General features: G+C 47.0%; 1 protein-coding gene across 5 annotated transcripts in view; it reads right to left on the bottom strand.

Annotated features, from left to right (window-relative positions):
- The window catches only part of LOC121578114 (voltage-dependent L-type calcium channel subunit alpha-1D-like), a 110096-nt gene that overhangs the window by 54371 nt on the left and 35227 nt on the right, over positions 1–20498 (bottom strand). For 4 of the 5 annotated variants that reach the window (XM_045223765.1, XM_045223767.1, XM_045223768.1 and 1 more), the window contains exons 8-10: positions 20090–20193; positions 16302–16474; positions 451–538 (exon numbers count right to left, since the gene is read on the bottom strand). In XM_045223765.1, coding sequence (XP_045079700.1) covers positions 451–538; positions 16302–16474; positions 20090–20193 — 365 coding nt within the window. Of the gene's footprint in view, positions 1–450; positions 539–2419; positions 2498–16301; positions 16475–20089; positions 20194–20498 lie in introns of all 5 variants that reach the window. The other variant, XM_045223766.1, reaches the window with a different exon arrangement.

The raw sequence follows: 20498 nt of genomic DNA, 5'->3' as shown, positions 1-20498 counted from the left end.
TCTAATTGAGAGGGGGGTCAAATACTTATTTCCCTCATTAAAATGCAAATCATTTTATAAAAATTTTTACATGCGTTTTTCTGGATTTATTTGTTGTTATTCTGTCTCTCACTGTTCAAATAAACCTACCATTAAAATTATAGACTGATCATTTCTTTCTCAGTGGGCAAACGTACAAAATCAGCAGGGGATCAAATACTTTTTTCCCTCATTGTATCCTATGTGCAACAGGAGTGGTCAATCAAACACATGTATTTATTAAAGCTCATTTTACATCAGCAGTTGTCCAGACAGGATAGAGGATAGATAAAGATATATAAAGCACAAAATAGTTCACTCAGGTGACAGAGGTTGTGTTTCTGTAAAGAATGTGGTAGTTTCTATGATATCGGAGGTTGTGTTCTATGGTACCGTACTGCAGATGTGCTTCTAGTCTGGGGGGGTTCTCACCAAAAAGGTCCACAGCATGGTGTCTTCACCTCATCCTCGGCCACATTCTCTGTGTTCACCGACTCCGTCTCACTGGCTGGCATACTCGCTGCGGTGGCAAACAGAGTACTCATCATACACACACACAGAACCCACATACAACAAACCGTACATGTCACACACACACGCACACACCTCAAACGTACAGTACACAGTCAGACCCATGGTACCACAGCTGAGTCAAACACATCCCAGAGAAAAGAAACCTCATTCGTCAACAAATTCCTCAACAAAAGAAAGAAAGAACGGTCAGCATCACTGCAGGCATTTCTAAGAAATCCCATTTTTCAACAACAAAAAAACACAACACAAATTCAGTTCCAAAGGACGATACCTCCCAAAACCAAATCCATGTGCAACAGAATAGACAATAGACAGTCTCTAAAGTGGGCAGATAGAAAAACAAGAAAGAAAGAAAAAACTACAGGGTTTGTGTTTATTTTATATCCCCCGGAAAGTATGACAATGTGATAGGATCTCTCTTCATCATAATAACTACTGGCTACTAGTACCATATTAACTTCCTATAAATTAAACTAACTGCCAACATAAGTGTTACTAGTATTGTCATTGTAATCATCACTATGACTTAACGTGCTGAGTTAGAGACATGGGGACAGAGGGGAGTTAGAGGACGGGACAGCTGCTATGTCTGAGGGCTCTCTGATGCAGTCGTGAGGAGGAGGAGGAGGAGGAGGAGGAGTACAGGATGAAGAGAGAGGATGCTCCTTTAAACAGCTATATTAGACACAAAAAATTAAGTATTACTTTAAAATATTAGACTCAAAACACTAGATCCTAAAATATGAGACTCAAAACACTAGATACTACTGTAAAATATTAGACTTTTAAAATACTACTCTAAATACTTTGGGAGAGCTTCTGTAATATGAGAAGACTGCTGCTAAGACTGTGAAAAGAAACACAGCTACAACTTTTATGTGAGACCACAGCCTGTTTGTGCGAGGTCATGTACGCACTGCTGCTTAGTTTGTGTGAAAGCATTCTCTTTGACTCTTGAGTCCTCCGACAGCTCCCGCTTCCTCTCTATTTCTCTCTCTCTCTCTCTCTCTCTCTCTCTCTCTCTCTCTCTCTCTCTCTCTCTCTCTCTCTCTCTCTCTCTCTCTCTCTCTCTCTCTCTCTCTCTCTCTCTCTCTCTCTCTCTCTCTCTCTCTCTCTCTCTCTCTCTCTCTCTCTCTCTCTCTCTCTCTCTCTCTCTCTCTCTCTCTCTCTCTCTCTCTCTCTCTCTCTCTCTCTCTCTCTCTCTCTCTCTCTCTCTCTCTCTCTCTCTCTCTCTCTCTCTCTCTCTCTCAATACTGCTGACTGCTGGATGTAGTGATCTCAGTTTAGCCACATTTTCCTATTCACACTGAGCCCCTAGCCTAGCTGTTTTAACCAGGCTGTGCATGGAGAGAGAGAGGGTGAGAAGTTGAGTGCCTGGTATCAGCCAGAGCAGTATGTATTCCTATTCTGCTGCCTGATGCTCCTCATCTGACTCCCCTCACAGGGGATAAGAGAGTCTGGGCTCATTGAGTCATAAAACAGCAGGAGACAGCCTGCAGGGAGAGGCTTTATCAAAAAGAAAGAATACAAAAGGAAAAGCAAGATCAAAAAGATAGTGATGCTCAAACAGAAGGGTCAATATCAATAGCAAAGCACAAGCAGGGCGATTAGGCTGCAGACATTAGGCTGCAGACATTATGCTGCAGACATTAGGCTGCAGACATTATGCTGCAGACATTATGCTGCAGACATTAGGCTGCAGACACACAGAGGTGTACACACAGGCACACCCAAACAAACAAATACATACACAAACACACAAGCTCACGCGCGCATGCTCACTCATCCACACACACACACACACACAAGCTTGCTCACGCACACACGCACACTTTTTCAATGTGGAAGGGAAAACCAGGGGATTTACCATGAGTGTCGGAGGACAGGCTGAACCACCCAAACCTGCTTCCTTTCTTCTTCTCTGTGAGGTCAGCCAGAGTCACCCCTTCATGTTTAATGCATGCAAGCCCATGCATTCAGACAGCAGATGGCACAGCAGAGAAACATGGGGGCGAGAATGGGCCTCTATCAAGACGGGTTAGAGCAGCACAGTAACAATGCACCACAACAACAACAACAACAACAACAACCGTAACAGCAACAATAATAGTAGGGTCGTTCCACCAATTCGGTGCCTTTCGAGAAGTGTAACTTGGTTACAAAAAACGTTTGATTTCACCTAATTTTAACATGCTGTTATAAAGAGCACATGTTCAACTTCATAAAAACACATTTTACCATCTTAATGAGATAGTAAGTGGCTATTAAGGGCCAAATAAAGTAACAGGCTTAAATCTGTTAAGCCATAACTCTGCTTGTGACAGGAGCAATGGAAGCTTGTTGTGTGCAACAGGGAGGGGCAATTGAATGCAAGTAAAATACATTGTTAAAACATTTCTAGCCTGTCTATCTATGGGTAGGTAACAGGGTTGACATGTTATGCTCGACCTGCTTATTTTTCCACCACAAAACACCAGACAATTGCCAAAAAGAGTAGAACCAGCTCACCTGCTTTTCTGTATGATTTGACTATAGATGTTCAATGAATTGAGCATTTTTGGTGGGGATAGTTTCACCCTATTAAAACGAGAATTCAGTTCACGTAACATGGTTGACCTTAAAATGAGGGACAGACGTAAATTAATCACAAATTACATGATATAAATAATAATCTTCAGAAATGACGTTGTCAAAGCAACAAAATAACAAGAACTTTACAATGATGGTAAAACTTTTGGGATTAAGGTCATTAAAATATTCCTAGAAGTGGCACAGGGTTGATGGAGGGACATGTCAAAACGCTGAATTTTGCAAGCCTTTAGCAAACCTTTATTCATATTAAAAATCTGTTTTATTCAATTCTCAATGTGGTCTATATTAAAGGGAACTTCATTTAATATAACAGTTTTTTAAAATTCAATATTGGTGCACAATTTCTACTTAAAGGCACTATTTTCGTGGAACGACCCAGTACAGCTGGCAACAGCGACACTGACTGACAACACCAGCACCACTGACACTGACACCAGTAGCATGGACTGTAGTAGACACTGAAGAGGAGCAGAAGAGGAAGATGGACAACTGTTAGTCACATGACAGGAAGCTAGCACCTGCAGGCCGGGGAGGGGGGGAGGGGGGGGTCATACAGAACAGTACAGTAGCTCTAGAGTCTATACTAACATGCTGTAATGCAAATTAACAGCATTCACATGTACACTGAGTGTACAAAACATTAAGAACACCTTCCTAGGCTGGATGTCCTTTAGGTGGTGGACTATTCTTGATACACACGCAAACTGTTGAGCATTAAAAACCCAGCAGCATTGCAGTTCTTGAAGCAGCCTGGCACCTACTACCATACCCCGTTCAAAGGCACTTCAATCTTTTGCCTTGCCCATTCACCCTCTGAATGGCACACATACACAATCCATGTCTCAATTGTCTCAAGGCTTATAAATCCTTCTTTAACCTGTCTCCTCCCCTTCATCTACACTGATTGAAGTGGATTTAACAAGTGACATCAATAAGGGATCATAGCTTTCACCTGGAATTCACCTGGAATTATACTTTTTTTAGAAAGGCATTTCACTGTACTTGTGCATGTGACATTAAAACTTGAAACTTGATTCACCTGGTCAGTCTATTTCATGGAAAGAGCAGGTGTTCTTAATGTTTTGTACACTCAGTGTATATGTTAGTATACAGTCTCTCATGTCATGGCCGGGTACGGTGACAGACACAGAAAAGCCAGGGTGATGCATTTCACAAGCTGGCACCGCCAAGGGATCCATGTTATTATAACCCCTGACCTTTAACCCCAACCTTCAGCCCAGTGCCAAGCATTCCCAGCACTAGAAGGCTCTCTTCTGAGACCCCTACATACTGAAGATGCTACTCTTACCATACATATCTCCTATCATGTTACTATCCAGTTACTAGTTCTGTTAACTGTGTGTGAATGGAGGCAGTGGTGATAATCCTGTGCTAATCCTTTACTTGCTTTAGTATACTATACTTGACTACCCTTGACTATACTTGACTATATTTGACTATCCTTGACTATCCTTGACTATACTTGACTATCCTTGACTATACTTGACTATCCTTGACTATACTTTACTATATTTTACTATACTTGACTATCCTTGACTATAATTGACTATCCTTGACTATACTTTACTATATTTTACTATACTTGACTATCCTTGACTATACTTTACTATATTTTACTATACTTGACTATCCTTGACTATAATTGACTATCCTTGACTATACTTTACTATATTTTACTATACTTGACTATCCTTGACTATACTTTACTATATTTTACTATACTTGACTATCCTTGACTATAATTGACTATCCTTGACTATACTTTACTATATTTTACTATACTTGACTATCCTTGACTATACTTTACTATATTTTACTATACTTGACTATCCTTGACTATACTTGACTATCCTTGACTATACTTTACTATATTTTACTATACTTGACTATCCTTGACTATAATTGACTATATTTTACTATACTTTGCTATACTTTACTATAATTTACTACAATTTATTATATCTTACCTTACTTGGTTTGAAGGTTCAATTACTAAATCCCCTTCCCTCCAGGATTTCGCAGGGATTTCTTGTGGGCCAAATTAATGATTTTGCTGCGCAATTCTGACATTTTGCATGGGAATATGTGATGATTTTGTCCAATTTGTCACGAAAATGCAATGACGAGGGAAAAACGTTGTTTATGCGTGGCTTGATTTAACCATATTCTGTGGTAAATGTGCAGTGATTGGTCAAATTTGCAAGCCCTCGCATAATATGCAGGGGATTGTTGATTTTGCAAAAACAATTGTGATAACAGAATCGCAGAATCCTGGAGGGACTGAAATCCAGTTATTGACAATAGAACGAGAAATGTCTAAGTAAAACAGTGTATTTGGAAGTATGGCAGAGATGCTTGACTAAATCTCCCTACTTGGTAAACAGGAGAGGGACTGGGACCGTACTGAAGCTCTGGAGTTTGTAGAGAGTACAGGAGAGATACGGCTCTAAAGTTAAGCAGTGAAAGAGGCGTGATTCTAATCTAGAGCTCTGTACTTTCTAGGGGAGGGAGACTGGGGACTGAGAGATAGTGTAGTGGTGTAGTGCTGCTCTCTGGTTCATAGGAAGGGATGGTGGAGAGAGATATACTAAACTAAAGCTGTATGGAGGGGCAGTAGCAGTATCTGGTTGATAGGGAGGGAGGGTACAGTACTAAAGCTGTATGGAGGGGCAGTAGCAGTATCTGGTTGATAGGGAGGGAGGGTACAGTACTAAAGCTGTATGGAGGGGCAGTAGCAGTATCTGGTTGATAGGGAGGGAGGGTACAGTACTAAAGCTGTATGGAGGGGCAGTAGCAGTATCTGGTTGATAGGGAGGGAGGGTACAGTACTAAAGCTGTATGGAGGGGCAGTAGCAGTATCTGGTTGATAGGGAGGGAGGGTACAGTACTAAAGCTGTATGGAGGGGCAGTAGCAGTATCTGGTTGATAGGGAGGGAGGGTACAGTAATAAAGCTGTATGGAGGGGCAGTAGCAGTATCTGGTTGATAGGGAGGGAGGGTACAGTACTAAAGCTGTATGGAGGGGCAGTAGCAGTATCTGGTTGATAGGGAGGGAGGGTACAGTACTAAAGCTGTATGGAGGGGCAGTAGCAGTATCTGGTTGATAGGGAGGGAGGGTACAGTACTAAAGCTGTATGGAGGGGCAGTAGCAGTATCTGGTTGATAGGGAGGGAGGGTACAGTACTAAAGCTGTATGGAGGGGCAGTAGCAGTATCTGGTTGATAGGGAGGGAGGGTACAGTACTAAAGCTGTATGGAGGGGCAGTAGCAGTATCTGGTTGATAGGGAGGGAGGGTACAGTACTAAAGCTGTATGGAGGGGCAGTAGCAGTATCTGGTTGATAGGGAGGGAGGGTACAGTACTAAAGCTGTATGGAGGGGCAGTAGCAGTATCTGGTTGATAGGGAGGGAGGGTACAGTACTAAAGCTGTATGGAGGGGCAGTAGCACTATCTGGTTGATAGGGAGGGAGGGTACAGTACTAAAGCTGTATGGAGGGGCAGTAGCAGTATCTGGTTGATAGGGAGGGAGGGTACAGTACTAAAGCTGTATGGAGGGGCAGTAGCAGTATCTGGTTGATAGGGAGGGAGGGTACAGTACTAAAGCTGTATGGAGGGGCAGTAGCAGTATCTGGTTGATAGGGAGGGAGGGTACAGTACTAAAGCTGTATGGAGGGGCAGTAGCAGTATCTGGTTGATAGGGAGGGAGGGTACAGTACTAAAGCTGTATGGAGGGGCAGTAGCAGTATCTGGTTGATAGGGAGGGAGGGTACAGTACTAAAGCTGTATGGAGGGGCAGTAGCAGTATCTGGTTGATAGGGAGGGAGGGTACAGTACTAAAGCTGTATGGAGGGGCAGTAGCAGTATCTGGTTGATAGGGAGGGAGGGTACAGTACTAAAGCTGTATGGAGGGGCAGTAGCAGTATCTGGTTGATAGGGAGGGAGGGTACAGTACTAAAGCTGTATGGAGGGGCAGTAGAAGTATCTGGTTGATAGGGAGGGAGGGTACAGTACTAAAGCTGTATGGAGGGGCAATAGCAGTATCTGGTTGATAGGGAGGGAGGGTACAGTACTAAAGCTGTATGGAGGGGCAATAGCAGTATCTGGTTGATAGGGAGGGAGGGTACAGTACTAAAGCTGTATGGAGGGGCAGTAGCAGTATCTGGTTGATAGGGAGGGAGGGTACAGTACTAAAGCTGTATGGAGGGCAGTAGCAGTATCTGGTTGATAGGGAGGGAGGGTACAGTACTAAAGCTGTATGGAGGGGCAGTAGCAGTATCTGGCTGATAGGGAGGGAGGGTACAGTACTAAAGCTGTATGGAGGGGCAGTAGCAGTATCTGGTTGATAGGGAGGGAGGGTACAGTAATAAAGCTGTATGGAGGGGCAGTAGCAGTATCTGGTTGATAGGGAGGGAGGGTACAGTACTAAAGCTGTATGGAGGGGCAGTAGCAGTATCTGGTTGATAGGGAGGGAGGGTACAGTACTAAAGCTGTATGGAGGGGCAGTAGCAGTATCTGGTTGATAGGGAGGGAGGGTACAGTACTAAAGCTGTATGGAGGGGCAGTAGCAGTATCTGGTTGATAGGGAGGGAGGGTACAGTACTAAAGCTGTATGGAGGGGCAGTAGCAGTATCTGGTTGATAGGGAGGAGGGTACAGTACTAAAGCTGTATGGAGGGGCAGTAGCAGTATCTGGTTGATAGGGAGGGAGGGTACAGTACTAAAGCTGTATGGAGGGGCAGTAGCAGTATCTGGTTGATAGGGAGGGAGGGTACAGTACTAAAGCTGTATGGAGGGGCAGTAGCAGTATCTGGTTGATAGGGAGGGAGGGTACAGTACTAAAGCTGTATGGAGGGGCAGTAGCAGTATCTGGTTGATAGGGAGGGAGGGTACAGTACTAAAGCTGTATGGAGGGGCAGTAGCAGTATCTGGTTGATAGGGAGGGAGGGTACAGTACTAAAGCTGTATGGAGGGGCAGTAGCAGTATCTGGTTGATAGGGAGGGAGGGTACAGTACTAAAGCTGTATGGAGGGGCAGTAGCAGTATCTGGTTGATAGGGAGGGAGGGTACAGTACTAAAGCTGTATGGAGGGGGCAGTAGCAGTATCTGGTTGATAGGGAGGGAGGGTACAGTACTAAAGCTGTATGGAGGGGCAGTAGCAGTATCTGGTTGATAGGGAGGGAGGGTACAGTACTAAAGCTGTATGGAGGGGCAGTAGCAGTATCTGGTTGATAGGGAGGGAGGGTACAGTACTAAAGCTGTATGGAGGGGCAGTAGCAGTATCTGGTTGATAGGGAGGGAGGGTACAGTACTAAAGCTGTATGGAGGGGCAGTAGCAGTATCTGGTTGATAGGGAGGGAGGGTACAGTACTAAAGCTGTATGGAGGGGCAGTAGCAGTATCTGGTTGATAGGGAGGGAGGGTACAGTACTAAAGCTGTATGGAGGGGCAGTAGCAGTATCTGGTTGATAGGGAGGGAGGGTACAGTACTAAAGCTGTATGGAGGGGCAGTAGCAGTATCTGGTTGATAGGGAGGGAGGGTACAGTACTAAAGCTGTATGGAGGGGCAGTAGCAGTATCTGGTTGATAGGGAGGGAGGGTACAGTACTAAAGCTGTATGGAGGGGCAGTAGCAGTATCTGGTTGATAGGGGAGGGAGGGTACAGTACTAAAGCTGTATGGAGGGGCAGTAGCAGTATCTGGTTGATAGGGAGGGAGGGTACAGTACTAAAGCTGTATGGAGGGGCAGTAGCAGTATCTGGTTGATAGGGAGGGAGGGTACAGTACTAAAGCTGTATGGAGGGGCAATAGCAGTATCTGGTTGATAGGGAGGGAGGGTACAGTACTAAAGCTGTATGGAGGGGGCAGTAGCAGTATCTGGTTGATAGGGAGGGAGGGTACAGTACTAAAGCTGTATGGAGGGGCAGTAGCAGTATCTGGTTGATAGGGAGGGAGGGTACAGTACTAAAGCTGTATGGAGGGGCAGTAGCAGTATCTGGTTGATAGGGAGGGAGGGTACAGTACTAAAGCTGTATGGAGGGGCAGTAGCAGTATCTGGTTGATAGGGAGGGAGGGTACAGTACTAAAGCTGTATGGAGGGGCAGTAGCAGTATCTGGTTGATAGGGAGGAGGGTACAGTACTAAAGCTGTATGGAGGGGCAGTAGCAGTATCTGGTTGATAGGGAGGGAGGGTACAGTACTAAAGCTGTATGGAGGGGCAGTATCAGTATCTGGTTGATAGGGAGGGAGGGTACAGTACTAAAGCTGTATGGAGGGGCAGTAGAAGTATCTGGTTGATAGGGAGGGAGGGTACAGTACTAAAGCTGTATGGAGGGGCAGTAGCAGTATCTGGTTGATAGGGAGGGAGGGTACAGTACTAAAGCTGTATGGAGGGGCAGTAGCAGTATCTGGTTGATAGGGAGGGAGGGTACAGTACTAAAGCTGTATGGAGGGGCAGTAGCAGTATCTGGTTGATAGGGAGGGAGGGTACAGTACTAAAGCTGTATGGAGGGGCAGTAGCAGTATCTGGTTGATAGGGAGGGAGGGTACAGTACTAAAGCTGTATGGAGGGGCAGTAGCAGTATCTGGTTGATAGGGGAGTGAGGGTACAGTACTAAAGCTGTATGGAGGGGCAGTAGCAGTATCTGGTTGATAGGGAGGGAGGGTACAGTACTAAAGCTGTATGGAGGGGCAGTAGCAGTATCTGGTTGATAGGGAGGGAGGGTACAGTACTAAAGCTGTATGGAGGGGCAGTAGCAGTATATGGTTGATAGGGAGGGAGGGTACAGTACTAAAGCTGTATGGAGGGGCAGTAGCAGTATCTGGTTGATAGGGAGGGAGGGTACAGTACTAAAGCTGTATGGAGGGGCAGTAGCAGTATCTGGTTGATAGGGAGGGAGGGTACAGTACTAAAGCTGTATGGAGGGGCAGTAGCAGTATCTGGTTGATAGGGAGGGAGGGTACAGTACTAAAGCTGTATGGAGGGGCAGTAGCAGTATCTGGTTGATAGGAGGGAGGGTACAGTACTAAAGCTGTATGGAGGGGCAGTAGCAGTATCTGGTTGATAGGGAGGGAGGGTACAGTACTAAAGCTGTATGGAGGGGCAGTAGCAGTATCTGGTTGATAGGGAGGGAGGGTACAGTACTAAAGCTGTATGGAGGGGCAGTAGCAGTATCTGGTTGATAGGGGAGGAGGGTACAGTACTAAAGCTGTATGGAGGGGCAGTAGCAGTATCTGGTTGATAGGGAGGGAGGGTACAGTACTAAAGCTGTATGGAGGGGCAGTAGCAGTATCTGGTTGATAGGGAGGGAGGGTACAGTACTAAAGCTGTATGGAGGGGCAGTAGCAGTATCTGGTTGATAGGGAGGGAGGGTACAGTACTAAAGCTGTATGGAGGGGCAGTAGCAGTATCTGGTTGATAGGGAGGGAGGGTACAGTACTAAAGCTGTATGGAGGGGCAATAGCAGTATCTGGTTGATAGGGAGGAGGGTACAGTACTAAAGCTGTATGGAGGGGCAATAGCAGTATCTGGTTGATAGGGAGGGAGGGTACAGTACTAAAGCTGTATGGAGGGGCAGTAGCAGTATCTGGTTGATAGGGGAGGAGGGTACAGTACTAAAGCTGTATGGAGGGGCAGTAGCACTATCTGGTTGATAGGGAGGGAGGGTACAGTACTAAAGCTGTATGGAGGGGCAGTAGCACTATCTGGTTGATAGGGAGGGAGGGTACAGTACTAAAGCTGTATGGAGGGGCAGTAGCAGTATCTGGTTGATAGGGAGGGAGGGTACAGTACTAAAGCTGTATGGAGGGGCAGTAGCAGTATCTGGTTGATAGGGAGGGAGGGTACAGTACTAAAGCTGTATGGAGGGGCAATAGCAGTTTTGCTGTTCTGTTCTGCATCATGTGCTGCTTATATAAAGAGGATTTGGATTACAGTCTTTCTTCTGCTCAAGTAATATGATTTATCCCTTTTTCCCTTCTCAGACTAACTCAACTGGTACACACAGAGAGCTCCACTAACAGTACTATGGTGTGAACTGAGGAAGGCTGTATAGTGCACCTCACACACCTGATATAGATATGCTTTAGAGTCATAACAATAGTTGACAACAATATTACGGGCTGATTACAAGATATAGTGGTTAATATAGTTGTACATGTAGGAGTGTGTGTGTGTCTATGTCTGTCTGTGTGTGTGTGTGTGTGTGTGTGTGTGCGCGTGTGTGTGTGCACGTGTGTGTGTGTGTGTGTGTGTGTGTGTGTGTGTGTGTGTGTGTGTGTGTGTCTAGACAGAGTGAGTGAGAGAATGTAATCACCTGACTCACAGTGCAGCCGTGACACAGATTATGTATGTAATCTTTTTTTTTTAAAACAACCTTGATCTTTTGGCTTCATCTCCCTACACTGACCTACATTACAGGGGACTGTGGCTCACCAAATCTATATTATCTGCTTTGCCGTGTGTGTGTGGTGTGTGTAGTATTTTAGTGTGTGTGTGTGTGTTTGTGTGTGTGCGAGTGTGCAGTATTTTAGTGTGTGTGTGTGTGTGTGTGTGTGTGTGTGTGTGTGTGTGTGTGTGTGTGTGTGTGTGTGTGTGTGGATTTAACACAGTAACCCTGAACACAGAATTACAGTATGTAGCCAATGAGAGCTACAGGACTGCAAAAGAGCAGGTCACACTGGAAACCTTCAGTAGCTATATTTCCCTAAACAACATGCCTCCCATACTGTAGTCTCTCTCAGTCTTTCTGTTGTACACAGGTACACTCACTGGCTGCACTTGCACTGTGTGTGTGTGTTTTGGGGTAGTGTGTATGTTTTAGGGTAGTGTGTGTTTTGGGGTAGTGTGTGTTTTGGGGTAGTGTGTGTTTTGGGGTAGTGTGTGTTTTAGGGTAGTGTGTATGTTTTAGGGTAGTGTGTGTGTGTGTTTTAGGGTAGTGTGTGTGTGTGTGTGTTTTAGGATAGGGTGTGTGTGTTTTAGGGTAGTGTGTGTTTTGGGGTAGTGTGTGTGTTTTAGGGTAGTGTGTGTTTTGGGGTAGTGTGTGTGTTTTAGGGTAGTGTGTGTTTTGGGGTTGTGTGTGTTTTAGGGTAGTGTGTGTTTTGGGGTTGTGTGTGTTTTAGGGTAGTGTGTGTGTGTTGCAGGGTAGTGTGTGTGTGTGTTTTAGGGTAGTGTGTGTGTGTGTGTTTTAGGGTAGTGTGTGTTTTGGGGTAGTGTGTGTGTTTTAGGGTAGTGTGTGTTTTGGGGTTGTGTGTGTTTTAGGGTAGTGTGTGTGTGTTGCAGGGTAGTGCGTGTGTGTTTTAGGGTAGTGTGTGTGTTGCAGGGTAGTGTGTGTGTGTTTTAGGGTAGTGTGTGTGTGTTGCAGGGTAGTGTGTGTGTGTTTTAGGGTAGTGTGTGTGTGTTGCAGGGTAGTGTGTGTGTGTTTTAGGGTAGTGTGTGTTTTGGGGTAGTGTGTGTTTTGGGGTTGTGTGTGTTTTAGGGTAGTGTGTGTGTGTTTTAGGGTAGTGTGTGTGTTTTAGGGTAGTGTGTGTTTTGGGGTAGTGTGTGTGTTGCAGGGTAGTGTGTGTGTGATGCAGGGTAGTGTGTGTGTGTGTTGCTGTGTAGTGTGTGTGTATTGCAGGGTAGTGTGTGTGTTGCAGGGTAGTGTGTGTGTGTGTGTTTTAGGGTAGTGTGTGTGTGTTGCAGGGTAGTGTGTGTGTTTTAGGGTAGTGTGAGTGTTGCAGGGTAGTGTGTGTGTTGCAGGGTAGTGTGTGTGTTGCAGGGTAGTGTGTGTGTTGCAGGGTAGTGTGTGTGTTGCAGGGTAGTGTGAGTGTTGCAGGGTAGTGTGTGTGTTGCAGGGTAGTGTGTGTGTTGCAGGGTAGTGTGTGTGTGTTGCAGGGTAGTGTGTGTGTGTTGCAGGGTAGTGTGTGTGTGTTTTTAGGGTAGCGTGTGTGTGTTGCTGGGTAGTGTGTGTGTGTTGCAGGGTAGTGTGTGTGTTGCAGGGTAGTGTGTGTGTTGCAGCGTAGTGTGTGTGTTGCAGGGTGGTGTGTGTGTTGCAGGGTGGTGTGTGTGTTGCAGGGTGGTGTGTGTGTTGCAGGGTGGTGTGTGTGTTGCAGGGTGGTGTGTGTGTTGCAGGGTGGTGTGTGTGTTGCAGGGTGGTGTGTGTGTTGCAGGGTGGTGTGAGTGTTGCAGCGTAGTGTGTGTGTTGCAGGGTGGTGTGTGTGTTGCAGGGTGGTGTGTGTGTTGCAGGGTGGTGTGTGTGTTGCAGGGTGGTGTGTGTGTTGCAGGGTAGTGTGAGTGTTGCAGGGTAGTGTGTGTGTTTTAGGGTAGTGTGTGTGTTGCAGGGTAGTGTGTGTGTTGCAGGGTAGTGTGTGTGTTGCAGGGTGGTGTGTGTGTTGCAGGGTAGTGTGTGTGTTGCAGGGTAGTGTGTGTGTTTTAGGGTAGTGTGAGTGTTGCAGGGTAGTGTGAGTGTTGCAGGGTAGTGTGTGTGTTGCAGGGTAGTGTGTGTGTTGCAGGGTGGTGTGTGTGTTGCAGGGTAGTGTGAGTGTTGCAGGGTAGTGTGTGTGTTTTAGGGTAGTGTGTGTGTTGCAGGGTAGTGTGTGTGTTGCAGGGTAGTGTGTGTGTTGCAGGGTGTGTGTGTGTGTTTTAGGGTAGTGTGTGTGTTGCAAGGTAGTGTGAGTGTTGCAGCGTAGTGTGAGTGTTGCAGGGTAGTGTGTGTGTTGCAGGGTAGTGTGTGTGTGTGTTTTAGGGTAGTGTGTGTGTGTTGCAGGGTAATGTGTGTGTTGCAGGGTAGTGTGTGTGCAGAGTGTGTGTGTAGGGTTTTAGGTAGTGTGTGTTTTTAGGGTAGTGTGTGTGTGTGCAGGGTAGTGTGTGTTTTGGGGTGTGTGTGTTTCAGGGTAGTGTGTGTGTTTGCAGGGTGTGTGTGTGTGTTTTAGGGTAGTGTGTGTGTTGCAGGGTAGTGTGTGTGTTGCTTAGGGTAGTGTGTGTGTTTGCAGGGTAGTGTGTAGGGTAGTGTGTGTGTGTTGCAGGGTAGTGTGTGTGTGTTTTAGGGTAGTGTGTGTGTGTTTTTGTAGGTAGTGTGTGTTGGGTAGTGTGTGTTTTTGGGTAGTGTGTTTTTAGGGTAGTGTGTGTGTGTGGTAGTGTGTGTGTTTTTAGGGTAGTGTGTGTGTTGCAGGGTAGTGTGTGTGTGATGCAGGGTAGTGTGTGTGTGTGTTGCTGTGTAGTGTGTGTGTATTGCAGGGTAGTGTGTGTGTTGCAGGGTAGTGTGTGTGTGTGCTTTTAGGGTAGTGTGTGTGTGTTGCAGGGTAGTGTGTGTGTTTAGGGTAGTGTGAGTGTTGCAGGGTAGTGTGTGTGTTGCAGGGTAGTGTGTGTGTTGCAGGGTAGTGTGTGTGTTGCAGGGTAGTGTGTGTGTTGCAGGGTAGTGTGAGTGTTGCAGGGTAGTGTGTGTGTTGCAGGGTAGTGTGTGTGTTGCAGGGTAGTGTGTGTGTGTTGCAGGGTAGTGTGTGTGTGTTGCAGGGTAGTGTGTGTGTGTGTTTTAGGGTAGCGTGTGTGTGTTGCTGGGTAGTGTGTGTGTGTTGCAGGGTAGTGTGTGTGTTGCAGGGTAGTGTGTGTGTTGCAGCGTAGTGTGTGTGTTGCAGGGTGGTGTGTGTGTTGCAGGGTGGTGTGTGTGTTGCAGGGTGGTGTGTGTGTTGCAGGGTGGTGTGTGTGTTGCAGGGGTGGTGTGTGTGTTGCAGGGTGGTGTGTGTGTTGCAGGGTGGTGTGTGTGTTGCAGGGTGGTGTGAGTGTTGCAGCGTAGTGTGTGTGTTGCAGGGTGGTGTGTGTGTTGCAGGGTGGTGTGTGTGTTGCAGGGGTGGTGTGTGTTGCAGGGTGGTGTGTGTGTTGCAGGGTAGTGTGAGTGTTGCAGGGTAGTGTGTGTGTTTTAGGGTAGTGTGTGTGTTGCAGGGTAGTGTGTGTGTTGCAGGGTAGTGTGTGTGTTGCAGGGTAAGTGTGTGTGTTGCAGGGTAGTGTGTGTGTTGCAGGGTAGTGTGTGTGTTTTAGGGTAGTGTGAGTGTTGCAGGGTAGTGTGAGTGTTGCAGGGTAGTGTGTGTGTTGCAGGGTAGTGTGTGTGTTGCAGGGTGGTGTGTGTGTTGCAGGGTAGTGTGAGTGTTGCAGGGTAGTGTGTGTGTTTTAGGGTAGTGTGTGTGTTGCAGGGTAGTGTGTGTGTTGCAGGGTAGTGTGTGTGTTGCAGGGTGTGTGTGTGTGTTTTAGGGTAGTGTGTGTGTTGCAGGGTAGTGGAGTGTTGCAGCGTAGTGTGAGTGTTGCAGGGTAGTGTGTGTGTTGCAGGGTAGTGTGTGTGTGTGTTTTAGGGTAGTGTGTGTGTGTTGCAGGGTAATGTGTGTGTTGCAGGGTAGTAGTGTGTGTTGCAGGGTAGTGTGTGTGTGTTTTAGGGTAGTGTGTGTGTGTTTTAGGGTAGTGTGTGTGTGTGTTGCAGGGTAGTGTGAGTGTTGCATGGTCGTGTGTGTGTTGCAGGGTAGTGTGTGTGTTGCAGGGTAGTGTGTGTGTGTGTTTTAGGGTAGTGTGTGTGTGTTGCAGGGTACTGTGTGTGTTGCAGGGTAGTAGTGTGTGTTGCAGGGTAGTGTGTGTGTTTTAGGGTAGTGTGAGTGTTGCAGGGTAGTGTCAGTGTTGCAGGGTAGTGTGAGTGTTGCAGGGTAGTGTGAGTGTTGCAGGGTAGTGTGTGTGTTGCAGGGTGGTGTGTGTGTTGCAGGGTAGTGTGAGTGTTGCAGGGTAGTGTGAGTGTTGCAGGGTAGTGTGAGTGTTGCAGGGTAGTGTGAGTGTTGCAGGGTAGTGTGAGTGTTGCAGGGTAGTGTGTGTGTTGCAGGGTAGTGTGTGTGTTGCAGGGTAGTGTGAGTGTTGCAGGGTAGTGTGAGTGTTGCAGGGTAGTGTGTGTGTTGCAGGGTAGTGTGTGTGTTGCAGGGTAGTGTGTGTGTTGCAGGGTAGTGTGAGTGTTGCAGGGTAGTGTGAGTGTTGCAGGGTAGTGTGTGTGTTGCAGGGTAGTGTGTGTGTTGCAGGGTAGTGTGAGTGTTGCAGGGTAGTGTGTGTGTTGCAGGGTAGTGTGTGTGTTGCAGGGTAGTGTTTGTGTTGCAGGGTAGTGTGTGTTGCAGGGTAGTGTGTGTGTTGCAGGGTGCTTACGGTTGCGTTTGCCCTCCTCGTTGCCCTCCTCGTCCTCGTTGTCAGGGTCGATGTCCTCGGCCTGAGTGATCCAGTCCAGGTAGCCCTTCAGGTCCTCCTCTAGCTGCTGCTTCTCTCTCAGCTTCTGGAAGTCTCCTCTGGCCTTGGCCTTCTCTCTCTCCTTGGAGAACTCTCTGTGGGTACACACACACACAGAAGCACACACACACGCAACCACACACACGCAAGCACACAGGCAGGCAGGCAGAATACACACACGTTAGTAAATGCATACGCAACATACAAACACACAAATGCGCCACACGCAAAATCACACACAAACACATGCTCAGACTCAGTAACACCTCACCACACAATTTGTATTCAAAATGTAATTCAGTTAGTTCATACTGAATGGGCAATGAGGGCTCAATCCAACTGTGTCCTTCAGACAGTCAACGTGATGACAATATGATACCAAAGCATGGCTGCGTATCCAGTTCCTAACAGTATAACACATCAATACACTGGAGCACTGCTCCTTCTATTATACTGTATATCGCTGGCCCAAATGGCACCCTATTCCCTATATAGTGCACTACTTTTGACCTCTGATAGCCTGTGTAGACTTCCTAACCGTAGCCTAGCCACTGGAGGCCTGTGTAGCCCTATGACCTCTGGTAGCCTGTGTAGCCCTATGACCTCTGGTAGCCTGTGTAGCCCTATGACCTCTGGTAGCCTGTGTAGCCCTATGACCTCTGGTAGCCTGTGTAGCCCTATGACCTCTGGTAGCCTGTGTAGCCCTATGACCTCTGGTAGCCTGTGTAGCCTTATGACCTCTTGTAGCCTGTGTATCCCTATGACTTCTGGTAGCCTGTGTAGCCCTATGACCTCTGGTAGCCTGTGTAGCCCTATGACCTCTGGTAGCCTGTGTAGCCCTATGACCTCTGGTAGCCTGTGTATCCCTATGACCTCTGGTAGCCTGTGTAGCCCTATGACATCTGGTAGCCTGTGTACCCTTATGACCTCTGGTAGCCTGTGTATCCTATGACCTCTGGTAGCCTGTGTAGCCTTATGACCTCTGATAGCCTGTGTATCCCTATGACCTCTGGTAGCCTGTGTATCCCTATGACCTCTGGTAGCCTGTGTAGCCCTATGACCTCTGGTAGCCTGTGTAGCCTGTGTATCCCTATGACCTCTGGTAGCCTGTGTATCCCTATGACCTCTGGTTGCCTGTGTAGCCCTATGACCTCTGGTAGCCTGTGTATCCTTTATGACCTCTGGTAGCCTGTGTAGCCCTATGACTGCTGGTAGCCTGTGTATCCCTATGACCTCTGGTAGCCTGTGTAGCCCTATGACCTCTGGTAGCCTGTGTAGCCCTATGACCTCTGGTAGCCTGTGTAGCCCTATGACCTCTGGTAGCCTGTGTATGCCTATGACCTCTGGTAGCCTGTGTAGCCTTATGACCTCTGGTAGCCTGTGTATCCCTATGACTTATGGTAGCCTGTGTAGCCCTATGACCTCTGGTAGCCTGTGTAGCCCTATGACCTCTGGTAGCCTGTGTATCCCTATGACCTCTGGTAGCCTGTGTAGCCCTATGACCTCTGGTAGCCTGTGTAGCCTTATGACCTCTGGTAGCCTGTGTATCCCTATGACCTCTGGTAGCCTGTGTAGCCTTATGACCTCTGGTAGCCTGTGTATCCCTATGACTTCTGGTAGCCTGTGTAGCCCTATGACCTCTGGTAGCCTGTGTAGCCCTATGACCTCTGGTAGCCTGTGTAGCCCTATGACCTCTGGTAGCCTGTGAAGCCTTATGACCTCTGGTAGCCTGTGTAGCCCTATGACCTCTGGTAGCCTGTGTAGCCCTATGACCTCTGGTAGCCTGTGTAGCCCTATGACCTCTGGTAGCCTGTGTAGCCCTATGACCTCTGGTAGCCTGTGTAGCCCTATGACCTCTGGTAGCCTGTGTAGCCTTATGACCTCTGGTAGCCTGTGTATCCCTATGACTTCTGGTAGCCTGTGTACTTTTCCTAATCCTAGCCTAGCCACTGGAGGGGGATGGACACCTTTCAATAACAACAGGAGATGAAGACGATGCAGAGACCGACCAATGGGGGGAGTGGTTACTGGCATGTACTCAGAATGTAATACTATTTTCACACAGGAATCAGAAACACACACAAAACCACATGCAAGCTGATGACTACTGGCCATTATTGTGGGTGCAATAGCTTCAGGGAAACGTTCAGTCATTCAAATGAACAGTTAACAGAGACACCAAAAGGTGTACGCTGGAGTGCCTATAATACGCTATGAATGTGAAAATATAACATGTAGCCATATTTTAAATTAATATGTCAGTTTGTAAAAACAAACGATCCTTTAGCTGTTTTGTTTTGCCCAGTGGGTCTTGTTGCTATGTAAGTTGCTACTTGAATAATCAGTCCCACTCATAGCATATTACAGTATGACATATTAATTACTGTAATCATCTACAATTACTGAATGTTAAAGTTAACTGGAACCGTAATACAATTTTCTCTTAAATGAGACCCACCGTATACCATGGGTATGACCAAAAAATTATTTTTACTCTTCTAATTACGTTGGTAACCAGTTTATAATAGCAGTAAGGCACCTCGGGGGTTTGTGGTATATGGCCAATATTACACGGCTAAGGGCTGTGTCCAGGCACTCTGTGTTGCGTCGTGCGTAAGAACAGCCCTTAGCCATGGTATATTGGCTATATACCACACATTAATGCTTAATTATGAACTAACATCCCACCCCCACTAACACTTCCTCCCCAATGCAAGGGAATGGAAGCAGCAGTAGACTGGGCTTGATGCATTTGGAGAGAGAGAGCTTAGGAAGTGAGGCTGAGGAGGGAGTGAAGGTGAGGAATGAGATGAATTTATCTCTCAGGAAGTTGGGTGGTGGTGGTGATGACAGGGGTGGGGGAAAACGGCTCCCTTTGCTAAAGGTTGCTGTGACACGGAAACACAACACAAAATGAGTGAGAGGTCAACAAAGGTTATACTCGTGGTGGCCAGGGCAGTGAAACAGCATCAGTCAGAATTCAATATCAAATGGAATACTGTATTACCAGTGACTGAGTATTTCCATATCTGTTCTCTGTCTCCCTGAGACTTTCTCACCATTCCCCAACACCACACACTGCAAGCCACACCATTGTCGTTCCTTGTTTCACCCCGCACAGCACACACACACACACACACACACACACACACACACACACACACACACAGCCCACACCCCACTGCAGAGCACTCGACACCCAGCACACAGCCCCCTCCACCTCTTACCCACTGAGCACACCCAGCACAAGGTTAAGCACGAAAAAGGAGCCCAGAATGATCAGACTAACAAAGTAGATGGCGGGTGTTCCAAAGCCGATGGCATCATTCACCTGTTGGAGCCCAGAGCAGCAGGTTAACAGACAGACCGACAGACAGACCTATAGATACAGACAGACAGACAGATAGACAGGTAGACAGACAGACATACAGACAGGTAAGACAGACAGACGTAGCGAGAGAGAGAGACAGACAGGCAGGCAGACAGACATAGAGAGAGAGCCAGGTAGACAGACAGACAGGTAAGACAGACAGACGTAGAGAGAGAGACAGACAGGCAGGCAGACAGACATAGAGAGAGAGACAGACAGACAGACAGACAGACAGACAGACAGACAGACAGGCAGGCAGGCAGGCAGGCAGGCAGGCAGGCAGGCAGGCACACAAGTAGACAGACAGACAGACGTAGAGAAACAGACAGAGGTGTCTTACCCGCTCAACACTCCCAGAACCAGGTTTAGAACAAAGAAGGAGCCGAAGATAACCAGAGAAACAAAGTAGACCCATGGAAGCTCTAGACCCATAGCATCATTCATCTGGAGGGGCACCCGTCACCAGAGAGAGATGGGGAAAGTAGAAGAAGAAGAAAGAGAGGAGGAAGAGAGAGAGAATAGAATGGATAGTCAGAGGTAGAGAAAGGTGAGAAAAACTGTTTGCTAAGAATGCAAGATGAAGGGAAAAACCTCAAGGGAAAAACCTCAAGGCATGTATATAGTTTAGTTTTACAGTTCAGAGTGATAAAAAAGGTGAGGGAAGGTTCTGGGACTCAGATATATAGACTGAACCTTTAACCTTTAACATTGAAATGTCAGTCACTTCCAGGCCTAATGACTAATCTACT

This window comes from Coregonus clupeaformis, chromosome 12, assembly GCF_020615455.1.
Source record: "Coregonus clupeaformis isolate EN_2021a chromosome 12, ASM2061545v1, whole genome shotgun sequence".
Classification (NCBI taxonomy): Eukaryota; Metazoa; Chordata; class Actinopteri; order Salmoniformes; family Salmonidae; genus Coregonus; species Coregonus clupeaformis.
Note: the sequence above shows the minus strand (reverse complement) of the source record. Positions and strands in the feature narration are given on the sequence as shown.